Source organism: Colias eurytheme, chromosome 4 (genome assembly GCF_061535395.1).
Source record: "Colias eurytheme isolate Ceu_HAF_F1 chromosome 4, ilColEury1 Martin Lab GWU primary, whole genome shotgun sequence".
Classification (NCBI taxonomy): Eukaryota; Metazoa; Arthropoda; class Insecta; order Lepidoptera; family Pieridae; genus Colias; species Colias eurytheme.
Window position 1 is genome coordinate 11,904,459 of NC_142983.1, and position 22,567 is coordinate 11,927,025.

General features: G+C 33.1%; 2 protein-coding genes and 1 long non-coding RNA gene across 3 annotated transcripts; 1 reads left to right on the forward strand and 2 right to left on the reverse strand.

Moving 5' to 3' along the window:
- The first annotated feature begins 5,786 nt into the window (after positions 1-5,786).
- On the forward strand, positions 5,787-11,006 carry LOC149909249 (uncharacterized). The gene has a single exon (XM_090101477.1). It carries the CDS (start codon positions 6,393-6,395, stop codon positions 7,908-7,910), a length of 1,518 nt encoding a protein of 505 aa, XP_089957603.1. The 5' UTR covers positions 5,787-6,392; the 3' UTR covers positions 7,911-11,006.
- A 1,523-nt stretch (positions 11,007-12,529) lies between these two features.
- Positions 12,530-14,031, reverse strand: LOC149909250 (uncharacterized). The gene is made up of 4 exons (XR_016458643.1): positions 13,886-14,031; positions 13,747-13,814; positions 13,544-13,660; positions 12,530-12,659 (listed from the first exon to the last, which is right to left on the reverse strand). It is a non-coding gene; the product is annotated as an uncharacterized LOC149909250 (long non-coding RNA).
- Positions 14,032-20,604: 6,573 nt separating this feature from the next.
- On the reverse strand, positions 20,605-21,609 carry LOC149909251 (uncharacterized). The gene has a single exon (XM_090101539.1). The coding sequence runs from the start codon at positions 21,607-21,609 to the stop codon at positions 20,605-20,607; it is 1,005 nt and encodes a 334-aa protein (XP_089957665.1).
- Between the last annotated feature and the right edge of the window lie 958 nt (positions 21,610-22,567).

The following is a 22,567-nucleotide window of genomic DNA, read 5'->3' on the forward strand; positions in this document are numbered from 1 at the left end:
ACCCTCCTCAATTATAAAAACTCTTTTTAACTATCATTACCTTACTTCTACAAAAACACTATACTCAAAAACAAGATTATTTACACTCTCACAAATTTACGCATATTCCACATGTATCCTTATCAAGAAAATAACAACAAATACAACAAAATCAAATTTACAAATACATAAAAAATCAACAAAATATAACTTGAGAAATCAAAATGATTTGCAACCTATCTCGACTCGAACTAACTATGGGAAAAAAACTATACTCTTTGAAGGAGCACAGATGTTCAATAGACTGCCAAAAAAATTAAAAAATTGTAAGTCTTAATGTATTCAAAAAATTACTTAAAAATCATATACACTGTAATTTAGAATAGAAAAGTAGAATACAACTTAAGCTTGTTTTGTATAAAATATAAAAATATGTAAAATTTGTAATGTATGAGTATTACCTTAAACTGGAGATAAGTTTGATTTATATATAAGATAGCGTGTAACTCATTTTAAGTGAACTATTGTTTTTATGAGTAATAAAGTCTTTAAACCTAATAATTATATCAATAATTAAAAATAATTTTCTCGGTTAAAACCAACAATTTTGTATAAGCGCCATCTAGTGTCGAACAGCTTGCATTAACCTTGTAAAAAACCTAAAATTTGTTTTAGTTCTAGCTTTTTGTCAAAAGATGGCGTTGTATTATAATAAAAATAAATATTTATTGTGAAAACAAATTCATCAAATGTTTCCATTTATAAGATTATATTATTTTTTAAACTATTTATTTTACTCGCATAGTTCCCGTTCCCGTGGGATTTACGTGATAAAACCTATCCTATGTGTTAATCCAAGTTACCCTCTACATGTGTGCTATTTTCATTGTAATCGGTTCAGTAGTATTTGCGTGAAAGAGTAACAAACATACATACTTTCGACTTTATAATATTATTAGTAGGATAGGATAGAATTTATATTGGAAAAAATATTTAGGATATTTTTTTGTAAAAAAAATAATTACAAAATAAAGACAACTTGTTGTTTTTATTGTATTTTCTTATAAAATTTAAAGTTATCGGGAGAAAATTTATCCAATGTCCTTATAAAGGTTTCTAACTATTGTTATACAAAATTTCTTCTAAATAAGTTCAGCGGTTTAAGCGTGAAGAAAGAACATTGAAATACCTCACCCTTTTAATATTATTTAACTTATCTATACTAGTAATATTATAAAGCTGAAGAGTTTGTTTGTTTGTTTGAACGCGCTAATCTCAGGAATTACTTGTCCGATTGGAAAAAAAAAATTCGGTGTTAGCCCATTTATCGAGGAAGGCTATAGGCTATATAATATCATCACGCTAAGACCAACACGAACGGAACAATTCGGGTAAAAACATGGGGCACAACTAGTTAATTAAATATACATACATTAATGTATAATACATACTTATAACCAAAAGATGTTCATTTTTCTAGCAGCAAAAATTTCCATGAATTCTTCAAATTTTCATAAATTTCTGATTTGTAACATTATGCTGGAATAAAATAAAACAAACACATTAATTTCTCAATAATTTATTTATATACTGAACCTACTTCACTGCTAAGTATGATCAAAATCTATTCAGCAGTTTCCGCGTGTCAGAGTAACAAATAAACATACATTCTTAACGTCTTATAATATTAGTAGGATAGACGAATACAGCAAGGTTAGATATTAATTTTCTTCTGTATGTAATAAATAAAGTATTAAATAAATCTTGTTTGTTTGTTTAAACGCGCTAATCTCAGGAACTACTGGTCCGATTTGAAAATTTCTTTCAGTGTTAGATAGTCCATTCATCGAGGAAGGCTGTTGGCTATTGTATCATCACGCTAAGACCAATACACTCAGCTAATTATTTATTCTCAGGTCTACTCTCTATACTAAATTTCATCAAAATCGGTTCAGTGGTTGAGAAGGTAGAGAAGAGACAGACGGACAGAGTTACTATCGCAGTTATAAATTTATGATTTATTCATACAGTTTAGTTTATGTTGAAGTCACTTGGCGCGTGTTGTTTTTTCCAAAATAATAGATTCAGTGAATACTCTTCTTTTTTCGCTGCTCTCTGAAAATATAAACAGATATATTTTAATATTTATTTATTCTTAACTAGCGGTCTGCCCCGGCTTCGCCCGTGGTACATATTTACGTTTTCTCTACATAAGAACCATCCTCGTACTTCGAGGAATATAATAAAAAAAAATGTGTGCGTTAGTGTGTACACAGTACACACGTAAGAAGTGAAACTTTTTATGACCTTATTTGGGTCGATCAACTTTTATTGGTCCGACGGTACACGCATCATGTCCCTGAACGATAATTAATAAACATGAAATCATAAAGAGTTAAATTGGTTTTAATTATATTCCTTTTAATATTTTCTAACATTATTGTGAACAATATTTTACTTGTTTTATTAATTTGTGCGTAGTTTCATGGTTGTCCAGAGACTAAATGCAATTTTCCAGTACTATCACATTTGTCCCCAAGCTACAATGCATTAACAAACTTCGCATCACGAACACATACTATCACGACCATAAATACCAAATACACTTCTTGTTTCAGTTCATAATTATTGACATAAAAACATACAAACATTTTTTTTTTATTGGATATAATACGATTTTCAGGCATTTTACTTTTGTCCCTATAAATCATCTACATGGCACAGGTCTCACAGACAACCGTAATTTAGTTATGAAACCAAAACACAGATGGCGCGGTAGATTCCTAAACAACAAGCTAAACACAATAATTAACTGTCGGGCTCAAACGCCATTTTGATTTGTATAAAATCATGGCAACAGTCGTCCGAGCGACGTTGGTGAGTGTGAGGTGGCTTTTTTGTCAGTCCGTCAGACAACTGTGATTAAAACATAAGTACTTGATGCATTGTTATCAATTATACTACACGAGATGCGCTTTCGTCTATATTTTAGTGTGAGCTGAGATTAATATATAAAATAACAATAGATAGTATTTGCTTGGCGGCTCAAAATTTTAAAAATGTCCCGCGGACAACCAGTCACTTGGTCAACCAAAGTGGTTGTACCATGAACAATTTGGTTGTCCCTAGGACAATAATTATATAAAACTTATACTTTAACAGTTAAATAGTTCATGTTTTGTTTATACTCGGCTGTTTCGGGAACACATTTTTATTACGCGATTTTATGTCTAGTTTAATTGTAATTTTAACATTTCAAAAATCAAGACGCTACTACTACAACTAAGATGTCCCCATATGAAAATCACATTATACTTCATTCATTCAGTTATATCGAGAATCAGTTCATTTTAATTAAGTAAAATCAATAATACGATACGTAACAACCTCGCCTTAATAGTTTTTTTGTAAAAAATATCACTATTTCCGCTTTACTGAAATTTTTTTATATATGAAACATTATTTGGTTGTTCAAAAGACATCATTCGTTTCAATTTTAATAAAAATATTTCGTATTTTGGGTGTAAATAGAACAAATATCAAAATATTATTTATTATTTAATATTAGAAGAATTTGTTTTAATTCTTAAGGGAATTTAACATTTAAAAAAGTACTATTGTGTAAGTTGTCCAAAGGACATTATTTCCCGTGAATAGATCGGTTCGTGAAGTTAAATCCACAAATGTATTTAATCAACATCACTGCTGCTTATATAATCTTAATCTACGAAGAATTATCTTCTAAATGAAATAGTAAAATGCTGAAAATTAAAAAAATTAATAAAATTAATTAATTAATAAAATTAAGTAAAAAAAAAAATACGAGAAAATTATGATCGGGACCTTTAAAAATTGATTGACCCATTTTACAAAAAATAATTTACTATATGCAACTTTACAGAAATACGTCGAATCACGCGTGGTAGGGATAGGAAAAAGATGGCGCGTAACGGAAAAATGTCACGCGTAACGAAAAAATGTTACACTAAATTTTTTTCCAACCCCGATAAAGAAGTTTCACTTCAAAAAGAATTATCGAAATCGGTCCACCTGTTCACGCGTGATGCCGTGACCAAGGAAAACGGGTTTAATTTTTATATATTACTAGCTGTGCCGCGTGGTTTCACCCGCGTGGCTCTGCTCCTGTTGGTCTTAGCGTGATAATAATATTATAATATAGCCTATATTACTCGTGGATAATGTAGCTTTCGAATGGTGAAAGAATTTTTAAAATCGGTCCAGTAGTTTATGAGCCTATTCATTTCAAACAAACAAAGTTTTCCTCTTTATAATATTAGTGTAGATATAGATTTGAGTTTAATACAAGTAGGATAGATCTTCACTTGAATATATTTTTGAAATATTATATACTTATTTTTAACAAATAAAACCGATCCCGAACCGATTGGGGATATTCTGCGACCTTTCTAAGGCTTTTGATTGTGTAGAACATTCCACTCTATTACGGAAACTAAATTTTTATGGTATCAAAGGTTTAGCTCAGGATCTCATAGCTTCATATCTTCAGAACAGGGTACAAACCGTTGTCGTTAATGGAGAGAAATCTCGCGGCGCGCCGATTAACATAGGTGTTCCGCAGGGATCTATCTTAGGACCGTTTTTGTTCTTAGTGTATATTAATGACCTACCTTATTATTTGCAGGATATGTGTGAAATAGTACTGTTTGCAGATGACACCTCATTAATATTTAATGTGGATAGACATGACACAAATGTTGACGAAGTAAACTCTGCTCTTTTACGCATATCCAATTGGTTTAATGCTAATAATTTACTATTAAATACAAAAAAAACAAATTGTATAGAATTTATCCTCCCAAATGTAAAAAAGGTGAAAAGGAATATTATTTTAAACGGGGAGGCATTATACCCTGTGGAATCGACTGTTTTTCTTGGTTTGACATTAGATGAGAAGCTTCAATGGGGGGCCCATGTTACCACCACCGCTGCTAAGCTCAGCTCAGCTGCATATGCAGTTAGAAGAATAAGGCATCTCACCGATGAAGAAACGGCTAGATTGGTTTACTTTAGCTACTTTCATAGCATAATGTCCTATGGAATTCTGCTATGGGGCAGGGCTGCAGATATAGAAACTATATTTATATTACAGAAAAGAGCCATACGCTCTATATATAATTTGCGTGCTCGAGACTCACTAAGAGATCTCTTTAAGAATACTGGTATCCTTACTGTACCGTCGCAGTATATATTTAATAATATTTTATATGTACACAATAACGCTTACTTACACACAAAAGTAGGAGATAGACATTGTTATGACACAAGAAACAGAAATAAAATTGAAATGCCATTTTTCCGGCTAGCTAAAGTTTAAAATTCATTTATGGGCCAAGGTATACGCTTTTACAACAGAATTCCTCATAATATTAAAGAGTTTAGTAGTTCTAAATTTAAAACTTATATAAAAAATGTACTTGTCCAGAGAGCCTATTACAGTATTAAGGAATTTATGGACGATAAAAACCCATGGAGGGTTGTCGCGTAAAAACCACAGGACAGTTCTTTGGCATATTATGATAATATATTATGATATTACATATGTAATTTGTAAAATTGTAAATCTGACATGATTAAAAAGAGCAACTATGGAGTTTCTTGCCGATTCTTCTCCGTAGATACTGCTTTCCGAATCGGTGGTAAATGTTAAAAATATGTACTTAATGACGTTTCAAAAGTGCTTCTAGAAGAAGTCTAATTGAATAAATAAATGTTTGAGTTTGAGTTTGAGTTTGATCAAGTGCGAGTCGGACTCGCGCATCGAGATGACAGATGTCAACAGCTGAGTGAATATCAGCTCCTTAGTTTTAAATTCAAAAATCATATTAAATTCAATAATTACTTGTAAAAACAGTATAAATTAGTAATAGTTAACTATCTTATCAACGTACAAGTGTTATTTAATGTGAAATACGTATAATTACGTGACTGAAGCTGCGTTTTGTATAACGTGGATGTCAACGGCAACGGAAATTCAAATTCGAATTTCTTCTTGGATAAAACCAGGGGAGTACTAGTTTTAATATATCTTATTTATAGATACACACAACATTCACATTCATTTAAAGTTTAAACTAATAACACTGCTCATATTTTATGAGTAACGTCACAATAAATACATGAGCGCATAGTTATCGTCTCACTTTGCTTGACAAGTTGGAAGCAATTTAGAGGACAAAAACTAATAGCTCCAGACAAAATATACTTCAGTTCTAATACAAAACCTATATCTTATCCATTCACTATCTACTCTTTTCTTATAATTAAACCATATTAAGCCTATCTAACACAAGCAAAATTGTATTAATTGTATCATATTATTATATACAATTTTTAACATCTATTTCACCTGTTTCAGCAACTAAAATTACAACATGCTGACCCGCAAGGCAGTGGCCAAAGATATGGAAAACAAACTAAAGGCCACACTACAGGATTTAAAGGCTTCTCAATCCCTGTGTGAACAACTCTTGCTGGAGAGAGAGGAACATGAGGTAGAAATCCAGCAAATAATAAACAAGAATACTAGTCTGAAGGCCGAGCTAGCTGAACTCCACACTCAATATATGGACAGCCAAAACAAATGCACAGCCCTTCAAGACCTTGTCGACAGCTTCCAACAGTGTTCCAATGACCACGAGAAGGCTCTCAGTCGTATCGCTGAACTGGAATGCAGTTTAATGGAGGTTCAGGAGGATAACTCCAAGCGGCTATGCAATTCATCCAACAGTCTTTTTGGTGAACTGCTTGAATGTGGACAGTTAAGTGGTTTTGAAAACAGTAGAAACATTAAGTTCAATTCACACAACAAATTGAAAAAATATCTTAGATTAAGTAAGTTTATAAAACGTACAAAATCAATTATTAGAAATAGATTTTCATGGAAAAATGTAGTACAATTACAAAATAAAAATAACAGTCTTGTGAAAGAGTTAGATAGATATCATAGGGACTTAGAACATTATAAAATGATATATGAAGTGGAAACTACTGAACTGAAGGAGAAAATAGACTCATTAAATGATACATTACTTGACCTCAACCAAAAATATTCTGCTGCCCAGTTACAAATTAATGAACACATAAAAGAGGCAGATTATCTAATTAAGTTAAGCAATGAAAATATGGATCGTTTCGAATCTCTAACCAATAACTATGTATGTAAGTGTTCAATAAGTGACAATAAGCAACAGTCGCCCCATAAGCTAATTGACTGCACTGATATACATAGTATTCAATCAACGGCAACAATTCCGTCTACTAAAACGAAACATCTTTCCACGCAGGAAATTATTGTGTTGTCAGACAATATTGGTCAGGGATTTGGCGCTTTGCTTAACAATTTGGGGCATAAAGTAACTAATTTTTGTACTCCTAATAGTTCATTTACATATATCATGAATTCATTAGATAGTTTTACTTTTAATGAAAATAGTATTGTTATTATATTATATGGAGATAGTTTTAAATTAAAAAAACATGACATAGATATAGGATTTCAAAAAATGTTAAAAATTAGTAGTGAGACAAAATGCAAATTTATGTTGTGTACATTACCATATTTGCCTGGTTTGACACAAAATCAATATAAATTTATCTATAATATTAACTTGAAATTATATAATTTAACAAATCATCATAGTGATGCATTTATATATTTTGACATAAATTCTTGTATTAAATCTTTTTGTTTGACAAAGAATACAGTGTATCTGCCATTTAGATATAAGAGAGAACTTGCTATGTTAATAGCATATAAAATTATTAACCAGTCTGGTACATGTTTAGTATCAGACCCTGGATCTACTATAATTTTATGTAGTAGTAATTATATACATCAACCTAGTTTAAGTGTTGACAGACAATCTAGCCCTAAGCTAGATTTAAACTAGTTTATAAGACAACAGCTAAGCAGTCTTTTTCTATTGTGCATCAAAATATTCAAGGCTTGGCTAGCAAATTATTAGAAATAGAATTATTTTTAAATCATAATAGAATTAAAATATTTTGTGTAACAGAACATTGGCTTAAACAATGTCAGTTGTTAATAAATATTGATAATTATAAATTAAAAAGTATATACTTTAGAACAAACGCTATTCATGGAGGTTCTCTTATTTTTGTACACAATAGTTTAAAATGCAAGGAACGAACTGACATTGTTAGCCTTTCTGTAGAACGGACCATTGAACTGTCCTGTGTGGAGCTGGAGCGTTATATTATTGTTTGCGTTTATAGACCCCCTTCCAGTGACTATAATATGTTTGAGACAGTCATGGAAGAAATATTAAAGCGTTTAAGTAGGAGTAAAAAAAAAGTTATAGTATGTGGTGATTTTAATATTGATATACTTTTACAAACACAAACGGCAACACGAATTGTTAATTTGTTTCAGTCATTTAATCTGTATAAACTTTTTAATGAACCCACACGAATTACACCTACTTCTGCAACCTGTATTGATAATATATACTGCGACTGCAACTGTTTAGAGAAAAATATTCTCAATACACTCACTTCGGATCACTGTGGCCAGAAAGTAGTTTTTGAATGGGATTGTTTACCTGAATTTAAAAGAATTAATGTTAGGCCTATAACTAAAAAAGGCATTAATAAATTTAGAGATAATATTAATAAAAACCTGCCCGTACTGAATGATCAATCCTGTCATAATAATCCTTGTGAAATGTTTAAAAATCTCTTTAATTTAGTGCATAATGAATTTGAAAAAATATTTAAAGTTAAATCTTTAAATATTACCAAGGATTTACCATTTAGTAAATGGGCGACACCTAGCATACATAGGTGTAGGATCGTTCTTTATGAGTTATATGGTATGAAGCAATATAATAAAGACCCATCTTTTCTTAGTTATGTTAGAAATTACTCAAAAACTTTTAAAATTGTTTGTTTTACTGCGAAGCGTTTGTATATCAGAGATAAAATACGCGACTCCGATAATAAAGTTAAAACAGTTTGGTCTATTATTAATGGTGAAATGGGTAAAAGCAAATCAAGTAATACCATAAAACTTGTTAATAATGGCATGGTTATTGACAAAAATGCTGATGTTGCGCTTGCATTTGAAGATTTCTTTAGTAGTGTCCCTGCTAGCATTACTAATAATTTAAATTCGTCTTCAGCACTTGCAGAGACCTTTTTGAGGGACCATGTTGCGGGGTGCAGCACATTATTTGAATTGCGACACGTAACTGCTAATGATATTGTTACAGCCTTTAAGACACTAAATTTAAAAAATACTTGTGATCTTTGGGGAATGTCCGTAAATTTAGTTAATAATATAATAGAAAATATTGCGAACAATTTAGCTTTTATATTTAATAAGTGTTGTGACTATGGTACATTTCCTAATTTATTAAAGCTTAGTAAAGTTATACCTCTATTTAAGAAAGGCGATCAAGAAGACTGTAACAACTATAGACCTATCTCGATTTTACCAACATTAAGTAAGGTATTCGAAAAGTTAATATTAAACCAATTGACTAGTCACTTTGCATCTAATAATTTGCTGCACACCAAACAGTTTGGTTTCACAAAGGGGCGCTCAACCACAGATGCTGGAGTTGCTCTACTAACACATATATATAAGGCATGGGAAAACTCAAAAAATGCTTTGGGGATATTTTGTGACCTCTCCAAGGCATTTGACTGCGTTGAACATTGTACCTTATTGCGTAAACTTAATCACTATGGGATTAAAGGACAAGCTCAGAACCTCATAGCCTCATACCTGCATGATAGGATACAAACTGTAGTTGTTAATGGAGAACGTTCTAGCGGTGCGTCAATTAACATTGGTGTTCCACAGGGATCTATTTTAGGACCCTTCTTGTTCTTGGTATATATCAATGATCTACCTTATTATTTACAGGATAGGTGTGAAATAGTTCTGTTTGCAGATGATACCTCATTAATATTTAATGTGGATAGGCATGACCCAAATGTTGACGAAGTGAACAGTGCTCTTTTACACATATCCGACTGGTTTACTGCTAATAATTTATTATTAAATGCCAAAAAAACAACTTGTGTTGAATTTTTACTACCAAACGTTAAAAAGTTAAGCAGAAATATTACCTTGAACGGGGAGGTATTACACCCTACAGAATCGACTGTATTTCTTGGGTTAACATTGGACGAGAAACTACAGTGGGGAGCCCATGTCAACACCGCTGCAGGTAAGCTCAGTTCAGCAGCATATGCAGTCCGAAAGGTAAGGCATCTCACCGATGAAGATACAGCTAGATTGGTTTATTTCAGCTACTTTCATAGTATTATGTCCTATGGAATTCTACTATGGGGCAGGGCAGCAGATATAGAAACTATATTTATCTTACAGAAAAGAGCCATTCGTTCTATATATAATTTACGTGCTCGGGACTCACTAAGAGATCTCTTTAAGAATACTGGTATCCTTACTGTACCATCACAGTATATATTTAATAATATTTTGCATGTACACAAAAACGCCGACTTACACACAAGAGTAGGAGATAGCCACTGTTATGGCACAAGGAACAGAAATAGAATTGAAATGCCATTTTTCCGATTAGCTAAAGTTAAAAATTCATTTATGGGTCAAGGTATACGCTTTTACAATAGAATTCCTCATAATATTAAAGAGTTTAGTAGTTCTAAATTTAAAACTTATATAAAAAATGTACTAGTTCAGAGAGCGTACTACAGTATTCAGGAATATATGGACGATAAAAACCCATGGAGGGTTGTCGCGTAAAAACCACAGGACAGTTCTTTGGAATGTTATTACAATACTTATATGTTGTTACATATGTATTTTGTAAAATTGTAAAACTGACATGATTTAAAAGAGCAACTATGGAGTTTCTTGCCGGTTCTTCTCCGTAGATACTGCTTTCCGAATCGGTGGTAAATTTTAAAATATGTAATGACGTTTCAAAAGTGCTTCTTTAAGAAGTCTAATTGAATAAATAAATGTTTGAGTTTGAGTTTGAGTTTGAGTTTGAGATTCGAGATTTCCGAACAAACATACTTTTTATTATGTTGTAACTCTTAAATGTATATTTAGGCAATTTTTCCTTTATCTGTGCTATTAGACATTGCTATTAACCAAATTTCAAGACTCTGTGTTCACACGAAGTACAATGTAGGTTTTGATTCCCTTGCGATTGTCGAAATCCTACTATCACTACATAGTATAAAACAAAGTCGCTTTTTCTGTCCCTATGTCCTTATGTCCCTTTGTATGCTTAAATCTTTAAAACTACGCAACGGATTTTGATGCGGTTTTTTTTAATAGATTACAATGAAATTTAGCACACATATAGAGGGTAACTTGGGTTAACACATAGGATAGGTTTTATCCCGGAAATCCCACGGGCACGGGAACTATGCGGGTTTTTCTTTGAAAACGCGGGCGAAGCCGCGGGCGTAAAGCTAGTTTGCTATAATTTGCAGCATAAAATGGCTGTATCTTTTGATTGCGTTGGCTTATAAGTTTTTTCACAGATTCAAGGGACCGTAGATTCAAGTATTCGATATAAATTTCAACTTTTTCGCGTTCCTGAGAAAAAGGGCGTTGATAGACAGACAGAAAGACATACTACAAAGTGATCCTATAAGGGTTCCGTTTTTTCCTTTTGAGGTTCGGAACCCCAAAAAATTGACAGGAATTGACCAAATATGACTACAAATCAAGATGAAGCATCAAAATCGGTTCACGCAGTTAACATTTTTGAGGTAAGAAACACAATAAAATAGAGTTAAACTGAGAACCTTTTTTTACGTTGGTTAAAAAATATTTTCTTGTTTAGGCGCGTTGAGAGTAACATTTCAAGCACGCGTCATGGCAATACCGTCACGTCACGCTGGCATTTTTCTGGGCATGAAGAATTCTTTCTTCACTCGGCACCAACTTCTCCACTTGAAAAATATTTATTTTTTATTTTTTTTTTTATATAATAATTATATAATAATAATTAATTATTTAATTATTAATATAATAAAAATTATATATTTGTATAATAATTATCAATACTGCTTGTATATAGTTTTAGTTTTTCAATTTTTTATCTAATTAATATCCTAATCCAAGTGGACACATATAAAAGAAACATCATTAAAATCTGCTCAGCCATTATCGAGTTATAAGTGCATAACATACACAACTTTCTTTGACAAATACAACTGTTAAAAATGACTGACATTACAAATATAACATTTTGGAATTGAATTTTGTATAATCAGTCCAGTAGTTTCTGAGATTCACGTTAAACAAACAAACAAACTCTTCAGCTTTATAATCTTAATCTCTACATATAAAAATGAACCCCTATTTCCCTTGGTCACCTGTTGAACGGTGAATGGTTGAAACATGTCGCCAAGGGCGAAGCCGGGGCCGACTGCTAGTATTATATCGATTACAATAAGATACACATTTCTTTTACATTTATTTGCTTGTGGTTTTAAAATTTCTCTCTAAAGTTATAATAATATTCAGGTACTTACATATAAAAACAGCTGAAACTCTGTATATAGCCAATCTTCTCTCTACTAATAAAATCTGCTTGTTGCTTGTGCCAACCATACAACTCGCATGATGGTATATTTATTTCATTCTGGTTAACAAAACTGCTGAAAACCTTAAGGTACATATGATGTTAAAGAGGATACATATAACAAAATCATGGGGAAGTCAAAACTGAACTACATTGAATTAAATATTTTTAAAAGGGCATCTACAATTGATATTGAAGCCAAAACTATAGTTTTTATAGTCCTGTTTGTCTGTATGTATAGCCAGGCTAAACTCAAAAAGTACTGCATGGATTAACTTCAAAATTTTCATGAATATTACTAAAAGGTTGGATTAACATCTAGGCATATCATGTACTAGCTGTGGCCCGCGATTTCACCCACATTGCTTCGCTCCTGTTGGACTTAGGGCGATGATATATAGCCTATAACCTTCCTTGATAAATGAGCTACCTAACACTGAATGAATTTTTCAAATCAGACCAGTAGTTCCTGAGATTAGCGCGTTCAAACAAACAGACAAACAAACAAACTCTTCAGCTTTATAATATTAGTATGGATACACACAGCTAGTAGGAAAAATAAATGAATTATCATAGCTCTCTGCCCATGAGAATGAGATGGTTCACTGCAGTAGGCCTATATTATCATTCTCTAGCCTCTAACTATCTCTGGACACATAAATCATATTCTAAATTGCTTTGTAGTGATGTCAGAGATTACACAGTCACATTACTACATAGTATAAAACAAAGTCGCTTTCTCTGTCCCTATGTCCCTTTGTATGCTTAAATCTTTAAAACTATGCAATGGATTTTGATATGGTTTTTTTATCAGATAAGAGTGATTCAAGAGGAAGATTTTAGTATATAATTTATTAGGTTTTAGACAAAGCGGGTGAAGCCGCCGGCGCGGCGGTAAGCTAGTTTATAATATTAGTAAGTAGGGTGAAAATATAGTTATAGATAAACAAGGTGTCTGTTAAACTTACCTTCTTCTATCTTGTGTTTTTCTCTTCACCATTAGAATTTTATTGATGTGTGATTCTCAAGCATATTTCAACAGCACTGTTCGCTAATCTTGAATATCACGAGAGTTGAGAGCATTGCTATAACATAAATAAACAAACCACTTCTATAATTCAAAGTAAAAGAGTAATACTTGGTCATAATTATAAAGTAATTTTAACAATACCATGTCATTTCATTTATTCTACAGAGAAGAAAATTGATAAAGATTGGCGCGCAACTTCGGTTCAAAATCTAAAAAGAAAAAAATAAGAATTCATTTTTAAATTTGCAATAACATTGAAACTTAGAGTATATATTATTACAGTAATATAGAGCGAGTGTATTGCACAAATTCCTCAGTGCGCACTGCGCATCGCGCCTCGCGGTAGGCAGATGAGCTATAGATAAAGCGTCTTATTCACGGTCAATCCCCGACGTACGTCGGCTCAAGGCCGCGGTGCTGGATGTATCCTACTGACGATCGTGCGCGCATCAAGCATGGCGAGGGTTGCCAACTTTTATTTGAAGAAATAGAGTATATCTGATTTTAAAGGAGGTAAATAAAGAGTAAATAAATATGTTTAAAAATGTATTTTTTGTACTTTTTGCAGTAACTAAGAATTTTTCATTATTTTTAAATGAATTATATGAATCCAAACATTCCAAATCTAAATTTATATATTTCAAGAGCTCATTTTTAATTAATTTTTAATGAAGCTCGGTTTCTCTCTTCCCGCCACTTCACATTCATGACCGAAAAGACTCTTTCAGTAAATGCTAAAGTGGCGGGAACAGAGAGTATATAGCTAATCATTTTTTTTAAACAAACAAATTCGTCAAGATATTTTTTTTTAAATAAATTTCCATTTTTCTGCAGTGGACTTTTGCATAAAATCTGTGTTATTCAACAATTCGCCTTGGAGTTCTTTTAAAATAATAACTTCTGAATATAAACTGTCCATGTGTACAAGGTTGATCCAAAAGTAATGATAATTGGGATTTCCTGTGTACATAAAAATAAAAAATAACCGTTTCTTGCTTGCTCATGTACCCACTAAGTTATCTCAAAAAAATCATATCAATAGGCCACGTTTCCAAGTATTTACATTAATTTCTGTTGGCAACACTAATCTGCTGTACGTCCGCGCTATTCACTGTCCATCTGCACGACGTTCGCGGTGGTGGGGGTGCTTGCTGGATGAAAAGTTGGTCGTGCACATCCAGCAAGATAATAATAATAATTATTGACGTACGTCAACGCTATTCACTGTCGTTTTGCGTCGTGCATCGTGTATGACCTTGGCGGGACGTACGTCAAGATGGACCGTAAACGTAGAGGGAGAATCTCACTCTACGACCGTAAATAAGACGCTTTATATATAGATGTGTGTGTGACAAATAGGGATGGGTAGGTATGACAACATTTCATTTTTTATAAGGCCATGAAAGAAAAAAACCGTTTCTTTATTTTGCTCTTGCGATTACAGAAAAAAATTTATTTCATTTTTTTATCGCATATTTTAAGAGAAATTAAATAAAAACGATAAATGTGATGATGACGTCATACATACGGAGGAATAAAAATGCGCCTTAGCCTAATTTAAAAAAAAGTTTAAAAAAAAAACTATCACTGACATTTACAGGGTATGGCATGTGTCAAATTTCATATTAATGTCATTTTTGTGAATTATTCATGTAAACAAACTTTTAAATCGTGTTATTGTGTTTTGGTTTTGTAATTTAATCTCATTAGCGTGATGTTTATTTGATTGGAGTTGGACTAATTCATTTATATTATACAAATAGTGCCTATAGTGTTCATTATTTTCTTGAAATAAAAGACTTTGTTCACTTACTAAAAGTTGTATTTATTAATTAACACTTTCCAACGTTTTTGGGATAGTATATTTGTTTCCCAGAAATTTTCAGCACCCCTTAACAAATCCTGCATAAAGTCATCATCATCAGTACTTGTGAATAAGTTTCTTTTGTTTAAAATTTGGATCAGCAAATAACAAATTACAATATTTACAAAGCTTGACGAATCAAAGTGACAAATGTGCCAACATATCAACTGTCAAGTTTTTTTTAATTTAAACTAGGTATGTGGCAAAGGAAAAAATGTATTCCTCCGTATGTATGACGTCATTTGGCGCTTACGACATTTTAGAATGAGATGATTTTAAAACTCAAAAATATGAATGAAAACTTCGATATTTAGAAAAATAAAAAAATACATGTATCATAATTTTTGATCTAGTTTTCATTAAAATAAAAAAATAAGTAGCTTAAAATTTTGAAATGTTGTCAATTGCGTGCCGAGCTATCGATAAGTTATGTAAATAAATATGTATCTTATGTAAATTTTATGTTCAATATGTTATTTAAGGAGAAATGTATGAATAAAGTATAAATATGTCATTTTAAATTTGTTTGCCAAGAGAATAAAGTGTTTATTCCATTTCAATATTAAAGTGAAACTTTTATTACATCGTCTCAAACTTTTTGGTCTGTGTAGGTATACCTACTCGGCAGCCGCGATACACGCGACATGCGCTACATTAAGCAGTGTTCGGAACCGTTCGAACAGTTTCACTTTTACCGTGGTTTCATAAAACCACACAACATTTTTTCTTGTATTAATTTTAAGTAACTAAAAAAATATGTTTATGAATATCAGAAAAACGAGTTCGATATTAAAGTTAATAAAATAAAAATTCAGGTTTGGTGCTATTTCTTTAATAATAATTGAACGAATACAGATGAAATTTTTGAAATTCCTATGTTACCGATTACACGTCCCGTACAAATCTGAGGATTATTACGAGGTCTGCAGCAAATTTCACTTCCTACCCCTAACATATCGCCGGGAGATTTCTGATATTTTATTACTTTTAGGCATTACATCCAATAAAATAGACTGCCCAGAACTACTAGCCAAAATTTCTTTATACACACCCTCAATTTTATCTCGTAAATATAATCCTATCTTTACTTCCGCAGTCAACACTAACTATCGTCAAAACTCGTTTATTCTACGCGTAAGCAATAATTTTAACAAGCTATCAAAACAGTTCGACTTTGACTTATTCTGTAGCAGTTCTTACTCCATTAAGCGTCAGTTAGCTAATGAGTTCTTCCGTCAGTTTGGTGGTCAAGTTGATATGTAATTTGATTAGTGTTACAATGGCATTGGTTTTAAGCATTTGATTCGTGTAGGTAATCGCTCACATTTGTAATTGCTATATATTAACATTTTTCTAGCCGTGAGAATCTGTAAATGGCTTATTGTAAGTATTATATTATGTGACTATCTTTAAGGATACAGCTGTAGATTCTCCTAAAATATAAATAAATAAATAAATAAATAAATGAAACAATAATAATAATGTTTTAAAAATGTTAAATAAAAATAAGAAATAATTAGTAATTTAAAATGATAATATAATAAATCATATAAATAATTTTTTTATTTAATTTTATCCATTCTACTATAAAATTTTCAAAATCAATTTAGCGGTTCAGAAAATATATCGTAACATTACATACTTTACATTTACACTATTAATACATTTGCATTCATAATATTAGAAAGTCTATCATACAAAACACACCACAAATTTATTTATAATACATTTTTAAAAGAGTTTTAATTTTAAAGTTAAATAAATAATTTGTTAAAATATAGTTCTTCTAGTAAACTTTATATCGAGTACAGCGTTGGTCAGGTCACATCACTACGATCACGTGGCGGCAGTGAGGCGCGCGAGCAAGCCTGCGCGTGTCCGCCTCCCACCTCCCCTTCACCCCCGCAACGCTAGATTTATTTCCATAAAAATAAGTATAACAATCGACTTACTGATGAAATGTGATACTGGATTTCAATTTTGTGTATTTTCTAGTATCGTTTTTTTTTTTTTTTTTTTTTTTTTTTTTTTTTTTTTTTTATTAGGTTCACCAAACTGGACATAGCACTACAAAAATAGATATGGTTATTCTATGATACATCACAAGTAATAGGTGCTAGACCTTCTAGAGGTGAACACAGCCTGCAATAATAAGTACGCGAATACATATTTACATTATTACAATATTAACATAATTTAGAAAAATAACATTATGGATCAATTTAAATACAATATTTATACAATTTTGGAAACTAATTTTTTAAATGAATTTAGGGATGCGCTAAATATATCGACGTTATTACATACTTTTTCGTTGTAAGCTGAACACATGCGGTGCAAAGACGAGTGTTGAGCGTAGTTTGTACGACAAAAGGGAAGACTAAACGTTTTCATGTTAGTGGGACGGCTGAATGGCCTTGGTACATGTATGCTAATTTTTCCTAATAATTGAGAATTATCTATTTTACCATTTATAATTTTGTATAGAAACACGATATCAGAAAGGGTCCGTCTGCTTTCAAGCGATTTCATTTTAAAGTGCATAAGTCTAGAAGAATAAGACGTTAGGTTACGGCAAAGATTGTGAGTGAATGTTAGGTGGTACAGGAATTGTTTCTGTATCCGTTCCAACCGCTGTATGTGTACGGCATAAGTAGGATTCCACACAGGGCTACAGTATTCGAGGAGAGATCGTACGTAGCAATTAAAAAGCAATACTGGTACTTCAGAGTCATTAAAGAATTTGCTCTGTCTAATGATGAATCCAGAAAGGCGTGCGGCCCTTGTTGCTACCGAGTCTATGTGCTCGCGAAAGTCGACTTTTGTGTCCACCACAACACCGAGATCGCGAATGTTCGTGACTTCACCGATTGGAATGTTATCAATAGAGTAAGTTACTTGAAGTGGATTACGTTTCCTTGTGAATTTCAAATGATAACACTTAGATACGTTAAGGAACATGTTATTTTTTGCGCACCATGATGTAATGCTGTTGATATCGTTTTGTAATGCTAAAGTATCTTCATGGTTTTTTATTACCCTATACAATTTGAGATCGTCGGCGAACATTTGGTACTTAGACGTAATGTTGGCACCTAGGTCGTTAACGTATAGTAGAAAAAAGAGTGGACCGAGATGAGAGCCTTGAGGTACACCTGAGGGTACTGGTCGAGCGACTGACTTGTAACCTCTGAGTACAACTAATTGGGACCTATTACGAAGATATGATTCGCACCATCTGAGCAGAGAGCCGCAAATACCTGCGTGGTACAATTTTTGGACAAGAAGGCTATGATCAACCATGTCAAATGCCTTGGAGAAATCGGTGTAGATAGCATGAATTTCATTTTGTTTTTCGAGCTCTTCATTGATGTCGCTCACGTATTCCAAAAGATTAGACATGGTTGAACGCCCCGGAAGAAAACCGTGTTGACAGGGGTCAAACAGAGGTTTGAGATGGAAATAAAATCTGTTGTAAATTATGGATTCGAAAAGTTTACCCATGGCTGACAGTATTGATATCGGCCTATAATTCTTAACATCACTCTGATCGCCTTTTTTGTGTATTGGAGTGATGTGGGCAATTTTCCATTTAGTCGGAAAATGGCCGAGGGAGATAGATTTATTGTAGATGTGGTACAGAGGCTTTGTGAGTTGCGCAGAACAAGTTTTTAAAAACAGGGGAGCGATTCCGTCTGGGCCTGGTCCCTTGTTAATGTCTATTCCTTGAAGTGATTTGTAGATTTCAGTTTCAGAGATGTTGCAAGAGCCGAGAGATCCATTGTTAGTGAAGGGTGTCATAGCGAAATCTACTGAATGGGGTGCAAGTTTACTATTGTATATGGAGTGGAAGTATTCAGAAAAGAGATTACAGATATTGTGCCCGCCTTGAACGTTTCGGTCGTCAAGATACATTTCATCAGGAATGTCCCTACTATTTGATCTTAAGGATTTTATAAAAGACCAGAAGTATTTTGGGTCTTTTTTTATTTGAGCCTTTGCCTCAGATTTAAGTCTGTTAATACATGTCAGTAGCATTTTTTGGCAACGGTCACGTAACATTTGAAAAGTAACCAGGTCCATTGGATTAGAGTATTTTTTGTACCTGTTGTGATACTTTGACTTTTCGTTTAGGCATTTAATTAATGACCGACTGAACCAAAAGGGATAGTTCTTGTTATTTTTTGGTCGTAAGGGCGTGTATTGTGTTATTATGGGAGTTATAATACTATAGAATGTATCAACTGTTTCGTCAACTGTTTGTTTAGATTCAAAATAGCTATCCCAACATATTTTATCTAATTCCTCTTTGATTTTATTGTAGTCTGCCTTAGAAAAATTGAGACTAGGAAACTTATTAATTTTGGGTGGTTTGTAGTTTTTTAGTTTGATATGTATGTCTAAAGGAGGGTGATGATTATCAATTTTTACAAGGGGGAATGGATTGATCATAACTTGAGATGAGTCTTTTGCGTTAGTGACAATAAGATCTAGCGTGCGGTCATTAATGTTTGTGATAGGATTTATTTGGTGGAGACTATTGAATGAAAGGGTGTCAATTAGCAGATTGTCGATTGGATTTGACGAGCAGGTAGGGACTAGATCTTTGTTTGTATCTGATTTCCATTGGATGAGAGGCAGATTAAAATCACCCGCCAACAAGATCACCGATTTCTTCGGTAGTTTATGCTGAACAATATTGTTTAAGTTTGAGGTGAAGTTTTTTAAATTAGTTAAAGAGATAGGAGGAGGGAGGTATACTGCGCAAATAAATAGGGGGACGATGGAATTGCCTTGTTTCAGCTTAACAGCTAGCCATAGGTCTTCGATTGAGGATTCCCATTGCAGCTTACGAATTGGCTGGAACTTATTTAGGACAGCTACAAGTACACCACCTCCAGAGATTTTCTTAGAATCAGAGGAGCTTCGGTCCCTTCTAAATACCGTGTATCTATTGTCAAAAAGTTCGCGATCGAAAACCGAGTCATTCAGCCAAGTCTCCGTGAAAATAACAATATCAGCATTTTGTTTTAAAACATTAGTAAAAAGTTCTTCTGTTTTAGTCCGAAGACCTCTTACATTTTGGTATGTAATTTTTATTTTAGTACAATCGTTTATAACCATTCAGCAAAAAACTAATCGAATTTAAGGGAATTCAGAAAGTCTAAATCCTTAACCACAAAGCTTTTTGACGTAATGTCCTTCCTCATATAAATACGGCCGTTTCTAACCCACACAAATTGAACGTTTTTGTCCTTGGACACTTTACGAGCCGCTGCGTGTAATTGTTTGTTTGTAGGTGATAGATGTTCACAAACGTACACAGGTTTCTGTTCCCCGGCGAGGCCCAAATGAGATGAGTTAAGTTTCTTGTCCTGATGAGTCCTGTTGAACGTCTTAACGGCTGCAAGTATTTTATCCCGAACCAGAGGACTGGGGAGTTTGACTATAATCGATCTAGGTCGGTTTGATGTTTGGTTAATTTTTGCGACACGATGATAGTTTATTAACTCGTTTTCCGGTAGCACGCAGCCCACTGTAGCAACAAGCTGCTGAATAGTTGTTTTAAGGTTTTCTGCTTTAAATTCTGGAACGTTCTGAATTTCTAGATTACAATCTCTCGATTGTTGTTCAAGTTGATTCAGTTTAGCACTCAAATCAGTTACTTGTGATCGTAATGAAGAGTTCTCCAATTCCAAGTTTCCTATCTTCTTGGTCTTTACGTCCAGGTCAGCTTTGAGCTCGTCACACTTCGATGACATGAAATTTACACTATCTGTGAGCTCCTGTATTATACTGCGTGTGCCAGAGTTTTCCTCAGCAAAATCTCGCCTTATATCTCTGAGAAGACGCGATAAAGATTCGTCGAGTTTTTTGTCGATGTACTGTTTGAGGTCTTCGCAATCAGCAGCGGGTGAAGTCGTTCCTACTGGACGGTGAGGAGAATTGGAGTTACCACCCCGTTTGTCTGTAGATATACACTCTGAGCACTTCCAATTGGCCTTGTAGGATTTAGATTCTTTAGAAAAGTTATCTGGAGGAATGCCCAGGCACTGGAAATGGTACGTGGAATTGCACTTGGAACAAATTTTAAGATCGTTTGTCTTAACTTGCTTGTTGCACTTACTACATATATTCATTGTTTTTAATTTCCCGTAATCTTGGTAAATTTTCTGAAGCTGGCAACTCTACGTCTTAGCAAAAATGAAGTTTGACGTTGTCAATTGATTTTGACATGTAAAATCTTGGTTGATTGCGGGTATTTAGCGCTGTGCGTTGTTTGAGGGTATAAAATTCGGTATTGTATTTTGCTATTTCTAGTTGATAAAATGAAAGTAAAGTTGAGATAACAATACCACAGCTTCCTTGTGAGATATATTTCACAAATCACACACTATAAACTTAATACTGATAGAATTTTAATAATAATTTAAAGTTATTGTACGAGCGTATTTATCAAGGTAAAATGTTGCCACCTCCTTAGGTGGAAAGGATTTTTGCAAGATATAACTGCACATTTCACCATGTTTATTCCTAGATATGAATAAAAATCCAGAGCAACGCACTTCGTCAGCACTCAACCACGACTACGAGCGCGCGCGGCGGGAACGTCGTGTTGTTCCCACCTGTGCCTACTGTTCCCACTTGGTTGTTCGCACTCTATAGATACTATCTATACTCTAAGCATTGAAAGTATTCAAATCCTTGAAGATATTATGAAATGACATGTTTTTATCAGATTCGCACTGCCGAATCAATTTACGTCGTTAATAATCAATGAAACATACATAAAATCACAGAAAAATTAAAATATTATATCATTGAAATTGTTAAATTATTTATTTTATTAAAATTATAAAATAATTAAAACCTGCGCAATGCGCATGCGCCTTATGGCGCCGTTTCATTAGTCGTTAACTCGTTGTCGTTCGGTATACAGCATACGGGGAGTCCCCGCAGGTGAGATAACAACCAATGAAAACAAGTTCCCCGCATGCTTAATACCGAACGTGATATCGACCAATGAAATTCATCGGTCAATATACAGCTTGCGGGTCTTAAGGGTGACAAATCAACATCGAGCTATGCTGCGCTGAC

What these genes read in the sequence shown, in the direction of transcription:
- LOC149909249 (XM_090101477.1), top strand. Translation starts at nt 6,393, where the DNA reads ATGCTGACCCGCAAGGCAGTGGCCAAAGATATGGAAAACAAACTAAAG.
- LOC149909251 (XM_090101539.1), bottom strand. Translation starts at nt 21,609, where the DNA reads ATGAATATATGTAGTAAGTGCAACAAGCAAGTTAAGACAAACGATCTT.